The 7,688-nt window shown below is 64.6% G+C and overlaps 1 protein-coding gene across 1 annotated transcript; it reads right to left on the bottom strand.

The window, feature by feature from the left end:
* Positions 1–1,860: 1,860 nt before the first annotated feature.
* Positions 1,861–7,688, bottom strand: SLC25A10 (solute carrier family 25 member 10; the record flags this gene model as incomplete). Its single annotated transcript, XM_080712433.1, has 11 exons — positions 1,861–1,962; positions 2,041–2,097; positions 2,618–2,695; positions 2,878–2,970; positions 3,243–3,313; positions 3,422–3,465; positions 4,102–4,143; positions 4,311–4,359; positions 4,449–4,563; positions 4,972–5,091; positions 7,596–7,688. 11 exons carry the CDS (start codon positions 7,686–7,688, stop codon positions 1,861–1,863), a joined length of 864 nt encoding a protein of 287 aa, XP_080568559.1.

Here is a 7,688-nt window from a genome sequence, read left to right as displayed (position 1 = left end):
CAGGAGAGCTGCTAATGGCATTTTTTATATCTTAGCAATGCAAAGTCACATTAGGCAGACACCCCAGTGTCAAAATTAGGAACTAAAGGACCACCACAAATTTTACTAATAATGTCAATGCTAAAGGCACTCATGACACAAAAACAGTTTCAAAATAAAAAATAAAGCCGGGTGTGGTGGTGCACGCTTGTAATCCCTGCGCTTGGGAGGTTGAGACAGGAGGATCGCAGGTTCGAAGCCAGCCTCAGCTACTTAGTGAGGCTCTCAGCAACTTAGTGAGACTCTGTTTCCAAATAAAATATAAAAATGGATCTGGGAGTATAGCCTGGAAGTAGAAAACCTCTGGGTGCCATTCCCAGTACCACCAAAAAATAAAAATAAAAATAAAAAATAAAAAATAAGTTGGTTGTGGCAGTGCACACTTGTAATCCCAGTGCTTGGGAGGCTGAGGGAGGAGGATCGCACAGGTTCAAAGCCAGCCTCAGCTACTTAGTGAGACCCTGTTTCCAAATAAAGTTTAAAATAGGTCTGGAAGTATAGCCCAGAGGTAGAAAAGCCCCTGGGTTTCACCCCCAGTACCACCGAAATAAATAAATAAATACCCCCCCACCCCCATGGGCTGGAAGGTTTGAGGCGCGGCAGACACCAATGGCTGCCAGGCTGCTGGCAGGGACAGGCAACGTCCAGGGCTTCAAAATGCCCATGAGCCGCAGAAGCGGCTCTATTACAGATGCCCTGCTTCCTCACAGCCTGGAGTGCTCTGCACTGGCCCCCAGGCCCAGCTCTGGGTCAGGTTGTCTACACAGCATGCTTACCTGGTCCAGGCCCCGGCCTGGGCCCCTCAGCCTGTCTGTTCTACCCGAGGCTGACTCAGGTGAGGGTCCTGAGGCTGGCCTGCCCCCAGCTGGCCTGGAAGCAGGGCCTGCTGGGAGGGCTGGCCCCTGGGAGCCCAGTCCCTTGCCCCAGGGCTGTCCTTGTCCTCACAAACCAGGGCATGTTCCTTGGGGGCAGACGAAGGGCCCCACTGCCCCTGCCAGCCAGGTGCCAGGGACCAGAAGCATGTGGGCGTGTGCATGTAGGAACGAGGCAGGCAGCAGGGCACCAGGTCAGTCATTTATTAGCTCGCTGCAGTGCTGCCTGGTCAGCGCCCCTGGGCCTCCCAGCCCTATCTTAGGTGGGGTGCGGTGGGCAGACAGGTGCAGTGCCCAACCTTCTGGGGAGCAGGCTGCACAGGGCTCTTGTGGGTGATGCCGCCACACTGGGAGACGAGCCCTGGAGGACGCTGCCACCTGTCAGCGTAGCGGTTCCCCAAGCCAGGGAGGGGAGGCCGCAGGCGCGGTGGCACAGGCACAGCCCTCGGGGACAGCAGCAGCTCGCTGGGGTTAAAGAGGCTGGAGCTGGGCGTGGAGGGTGCCGGGGACCCGGGTCCAGCTCTGGCCTCCTGGCACTGGCTGCGGCTTCTCACCATCTGCTCCCCTTCTGGAGCAGGGGGTCCTGCAGGCCACCACCTGGGAGCACTGCAAAGCTACGGCCCGCTCGGGAGGCAGAAGCGCAGCTGTGCGCGGAGGGTGCCGGGGCGAGCCCGCGCGCCCCCACGGCCCTGGTGTAAGCTGCTGGAGACATGCTTCAGCTCAGTGACAGGGGCGCCCCTGGGGACAGGCCAGCCCGGGCGGGGAGGCGCCTGCAGGGCGAGGGCGGGACCAGCCTCAGCCCAGCCAATCACCAGCCAGGGGGGAGGCTCGGTAAACACCCAGCAGGGGCAGCTGGAGGGGTCAGCAGGGACCAAGGCTCAGAGCGGGCCCAGGCCGGGGAGCAGGAGGCCGACCCCACTCTTCTGTAGAGCCTGGCCACCCCGAACGGTCAGGTCAGCACTTTGATGCCGAAGTGTTTCCGGAGCTGCTCCAGAAACACGAAGGTGAGCACGGTGTGCGGGATGAGCCGGACGCCGGCCGGCACGAGGCCCTGGGTGGGGAGCCAGAGACAAGCTGTGAGTCTTGGAGGGCTGGGGGGAGCCCGCCTGCCGCCCGCCACCTGCCGCACCTTGTAGAAGGCCAGCGGTCCCAGCTTCGCCGTCTCTACCGCACAGTGGAGAACACCCTGCAGGAGACGCGGAGGAAGGAGTACAGGACCAGCTTCCAGTTCAAGATAGGGCAGCGCCCAGGGACCCAGTGCCCACGGAGCAGTGGGTGCCCGCGGGGAGAGCGGCTGGGTGCGAATGGCACCGCAGGGCCCGGGCACGCCATCAGGTCATGGCCTCCCCTCGCTGATGCAGCCAACCAGGACCCCGCCAGTGTTGCCAGGGGCAGCTGGGCACTGGGTACCCACAACAGGCGGAGGGGGCTGGGCACTGAACTGTGGCAGCCCGTGACGTGGGGGGGTCAGGAAGAGTAGGGGACAGGAGGGGCCGCAGAGGCTCACACAGGGGCGCCCTCTGCCACTCACGGCTCCACGGTTCCTAAAGGAAGTCAGACTAAAACGAAACTGAGGGCCTGGGATGCACACCCCGCCCACCCTGGCCAGCTCAGGGATGAGGGCCTGAAGGGAAGGACGTGGCCAGGCAGCCTGTCCCCGCCCACAGCCCCAGGAGGAGGCCGCAGCGTGGACCACCCTGGCTCACCTGATACTCCCCCTTGGAGTTCATGAGGCGGGTTTTCAGCACATCCAGGGGCTGGCACAGGAACGTGGCACACCCGCCCTGTGGAGGGGCTCGTCACCACCAGGCCTGCGGGCGGCACCTCTCACATGTGCCAGGACCCCACCGGTGCCAGCCCCAAAAGGCTCCTTGGTCCCCCAGGTACCCCCAGGGCTGGGCTCGGGCTGGCCTGCAAACAGCCCCCCAAACCGCACCCCTCCCCCCGGCGGCCGCGGCAGGCTCACCGCGATGAAGCTGGCGATGAAGTGGGTGACGGCGTTGTCAGCCAGGTACCCGGTGCTGAGCACCAGCTGCTTGGCCTGGTCGTAGCAGGACAGCTGCAATGGGTGGGATGGGCAGGGCCTCAGACAGCTCCACTGGGGAAAGTGGCCGCTCCATGCCGCCACGGGCACACGCGCCTGCTCTGCTATCCTACGTAAGCGCCCTGTCTGGGCAGGCAGTGAGGCCTAGGCGGGAAGGACCTGGCCCAGGGCAGCAGCCGCGGCCCTGACCACCTGCGCCACCTCCAGTGCCCACGGCCTCGCGCTGTGGGTCCTCTGAGGCCAGGCGCAGGGTGCTGCTGTGAGCCCAACCCGTGTGGAAGCCCTACCTGGCCCACGGTGACAAGGGCCCCACGGCTGGATGCCATGGTCGCACCCGAGAACAGCCTCCTCAGACCCTCTGCGGGAGAAAGATGGGGTCAGGCAGGCAGCCTGCAGCCCTGCCTAGCCCTCGGCCTCCCGGGGTCCTTGCGCACGCTGCCCCACCCCCAGGCACCGCTCCCCTCACCTTCACGGGCCACACGGTACAGGCCGTCCAGGGCGTGGGCATAGCTGCCAGAGACACAGGGCAGTCCTCGTGAGGCTCCCCTCCCACCAGCGCTCGGGGTTCTCCCAGGCGGGGAAGAGCCACACCCCCACAGCAGGGTATCCCGAGGGGTACAGGTCCCGTGGCCCTGCACAGACATGTACGCCTGGGGGGAAGCTCGGGCGCCGGCCACTGCGGGGGCTGCTGGCTAACACCAGTCCTGAGTGCGGGCAGAGCTGCCCTGTCCCTGGTCATCTTCCCCACAGAGACCCAGGCTCTGCACGGCCCCACTGCAGGCCAGGCAGAGGGGGCACTAGACGGCTGCAGCAGGACGTGGGCTGCTGCAGAGGCCCCCACCATTCTTGGCTGCTCTGGGAGCGCAGGGCGGGGGCACCTCTCCATGACGGCTGGGGCTCTGGCGCCCTGTGCCCACAGACACCTGGATAGTGGATGCCCCGCTCAGCCAGAAACAGGGCTGCCTCCCAGCCCATCCCCAGGGCTGGCAGGTCCCCAAGGAAAGGGCCCAGAGGTCCGGGGCAACTGCCACCCTAATGGCTCCGGAGCAGCTGGGCACGGTGTTTGCTCCTGAAGACGGCCAGCTCGCAGCCCTCTGCGCGAGCCACAGGCGGCCGCCTGTCCCTGGCACCCTGCCCACTACTCACTTGCGCCGCTGAGTCGGGGGCAGCTTCATGTCGTTCTGCATCCTGAAACAGGAGTGTGGTGGGCGCTCATCCCCACGCCTCTCCAGGCCCAGCGCCGGCCTGTGGGCTCAGGGCACCCCCAACTCCCAGGACCCCAGCAAGCCCCATGGGTGAGCCCGGGGCCAGCTGGGACAGGAAGCCCTTGGCCTTGGGGGGCAGGGCACACAAACCTGACGTTGACCAAGTCCGCGGGGGTCCCCACAAAGCCTCCGGTTAAACCTGGGGCAACACCGTCCCAGGGCCAACATGTGATGGATGCCCAGGCCCCAGGCCCCGCCCGCCTGCCCACCCGGCCCCACAGTGCTCACCGCTGACGCCGCCCAGCAGCACTTTGCTGGAGAAGGGGAGCGGCCCCTGGCTGCCCTTGGCCATGTGGTCCCGCGCCGTCTCATAGATGGCAAACCGCGTCAGAGAGTAGGTCATCTGGGAGGGAGGGTCTGGTTCAGAGGGGTGGGCCAGCGCTCCCCCGCCTCACCAGGCATCACCCCGCAAACGAAGGAGACCCTGCCGGTAAGCACCAAGCCAGTTTACCAATCTGTAGCCCACCCTAGCCTCAGTTTCCCCATCTATTGGTGGTCTTGGCCCGGCCACAAGAACAGAGCCAGCACCTGTGGGAGGCAGAACCACGTGCACCCTAGCCCCTAGCGGCGCTGGCTCCCGGGAAGTCCTGAGCAGGAGGAAGAGCAGCAGGGACTCCCTGGCGCCCACAGCAGGTCAGAGCCCAGGCCGGGTGCCGTCCACGGTCCAGAGTGTGGGCTCGGGACCAGGACCCGAGAGGCTGATTGCAGGGTGAGAGAGAAGGAAGAGCCCGGGGCCGGGCAGGAGCCACACCTGTCTGCACAGCGAGGCACTCAGGCCGTTGTAGAGCGCCAGGATGCCGTCGGAGCGCACCACCCGCAGCGCCATGCCGGTCATGCGCAGCTTCACCTCCTGCTGTGTCTGCAGGTGCACCTGTGGTACGGAGGGCGGCTGTGTGCAGAGCAGGCGCCAGCGGCCGCGCCTCGGTGGCGAGAAGGGCGCTGCCGCAGCCCTGCCCGCTCTGCTGAGCCCCCTCCAGAGTCGGCTGCTGAGAGCCCTGCAGTGCTCCTGGGCTTTCGCCCTTCGGACACGGAGAGACTGAGGCAGGCGTGGCAGAGTCCTGGCCTCCAGCCTGTTCCTTTTCTTTCTTTAAACCAGGGACGCTCTACCTCTGAGCTGCACACCCAGCAGGGTCTCACTGCTTGCGGAGGCTGTCCTCCAACAACCTGCAGTCCTCCTGACTCAGCCTCCCAAGCACTGGGATCACAGGCCTGCGCCAGCACACCGGCTTCCTCTATTTTAAAACAGTGAGGTCACTGTTCACGGCCCCCTGCGTGCCCAGACCCTGCTCAGTCAGCCCATACTCGGTGCCGAAGGGGGCCCAGAGGCCAAGGCCACAGCTTCAGAGCCCCACCCCGTGTAACCCTGCGGGAACTCATCGCGGCCAGCTGAGGCCCCCATACACGGCCAGAGAGCCCAGGAGGACAGGATGGCCAGACGGGTGGGGACAGAGGGAGCAACATGCCATCCTCAGTGTGAGCCAGGCAGGACAGAGGGACTGGGCTCCGGGACAGGGTGGTCACATGGACAGCAGCTCCTATCCAGGCCAGAAGTGGCCATGAAGACTAGCCGGGTGCAGGCAGAGTGGACAGAGCATGGAGTTTCAAAACAATTTTCAGATGGTCAACCCCGAGGTCTGGTGGACAGCCCTCTGAGAGAAGCCCAGCCGCAGCTCTCCAGCCGGGGCTGCCTGTCCTCCAGCGGGGCCACGTGCTCCCTGGTCCCAGGGTGCCAGGCTGCCCAGAGGCGACCTGCCCGGGCCGCTCCAGGCAGTGTTCTATGGCAGGAGAGCACCGAGACTAGGCAGGTGCTGAGAAGCAGTGACGCCCAAAGGCCTTGGGCAAGGGACTCTAAGGTCACGGCCTGTCAACACCTAAAGCCCAGCTGGGAGGCCTCCAGGGCCCCGGCCAGAGCCATAGGCCTGATCCTCACCTGGGGCAGGGTCCACAGCAATGGCCTCAAGTGGGGGCCCTTCTGCCAAGTTGAACCACCCCTTCTGTGCGCTCCCTGCTGCTCCCCTCTCTCTGGCAGCCAGAGCGGCCTCCTGGGCTGTGTGGCTGTACATGTGCAGGCCCCTCAGGCCAAGTGAGGTCTCAGTCCCCCTATAGGGCCAGGTGGCCAGCCTTTTATTTATTTGGGGGCACTGGGGCTGGAACCCAAGGACTTTCTGCTTCTGAGATGTACTCCCAGCCTTTTCTTTCTTTTCTTTTTCTTTTTTTTTTTTTTGGTGGTACTGGGGTGGAACCCAGAGGCTTTCTACCTCCGGGCTATACTCCCAGACCTATTTTATATTTTATTTGGAAACAGGGTCTCACTAAGTTGCTGAGAGCCTCACTAAGTAGCTGAGGCTGGCTTTGAATCTGTGCGATCTTTCTGTCTCAGCCTCCCAAGTGTGGGGATTACAAGCGTGCGCCACCACGCCTGGCTTCAGCCGTTTATTTTTTCAAACAGGGTCTCAGTAAGTTGCTGAGGCTGGCCTTGAACCTGTGATCTTATCCTGGCTTCCCAAGTACGGGGACTACAGGCTTGATTCTTACTAATTAGAAAAGCTTGACCCACCCTTTAGGAAGCAGAGGTCTGCAGGTGAAGGGGCAGGCCTGTACACCCCTGCAGACACAAGAATCCCCAAAGCTGGGTCAGCAGGCTGGCCGCACCCTGCCCACAGGCAGGGGGTGACTCCAGGGCAGAGCTCCCTGAGCTGAATGGGTAAAGCTGCAGGCCCTTTCTTTGTTCTCTGGTGAGGCGGGGTCAGAAAACAACCCCCCTTGGCTGGCCCTGGGGAACAAGGGAGCTCTGTCTTATTCTGCCACATAAGCACTTTTTACAAAGGAAAAAAAAGCACACATGCCTCCCTGGCGGGGAGCTGTCCACTTGAAAGGGTGGGAGTCCCAGGCACACAGGGCTCTGTGGTCTTGACACCCTGCCCGGGGCCCACCCACCGCTCGGAAGGCCGCAGCCCAAAGCGGGCCGGGTCGCCCCACGAGCCCGGGCTCCTTTCCCCTCGCGGGCGGCGCGCCCCAGGCGGAAGGTGGCCTGGCCGAGGCTCTGGGTGCCGGCCCCACGCAGACCCGGAGGGGCCGACACCTGTGGCCGCCCAAGTCCGCACCCGCAGGGGCCGACCCGGCAGCTCTCCCCTGGGGACAGGGTCTCGCCGAGCCCGGGGTAGCCGGCATCGCGGCCGCACTGCCCCCCCGCCGGGCCCTTGGGTCGGCAGGAGCGTGTCTAGAGCTTGGGGCGCGTGGGGTGTGCGGGGAGGCCGCGCTCACGCCGGGATCGAAGCGCGAAGCGGCGGGGCGAGCGGGGCGAGCGGGGGGCAGGCCGTCCCTCCAGCCCCTGCGGAGGCTCCCGCGCGGCGCCGCCGCCCGGCCCGGCCTCACCTTGAGCAGGTCCAGCGGGTGCGTGCAGCAGGCGGCCCCGCAGGAGGCCAGCCCCCCGAAGTACCAGCGCGACACGCGCGCCTCGGCCGCCAT

Source organism: Muscardinus avellanarius (genome assembly GCF_963383645.1).
Source record: "Muscardinus avellanarius genome assembly, chromosome: 16".
NCBI lineage: Eukaryota > Metazoa > Chordata > Mammalia > Rodentia > Gliridae > Muscardinus > Muscardinus avellanarius.
Note: the sequence above shows the minus strand (reverse complement) of the source record. Positions and strands in the feature narration are given on the sequence as shown.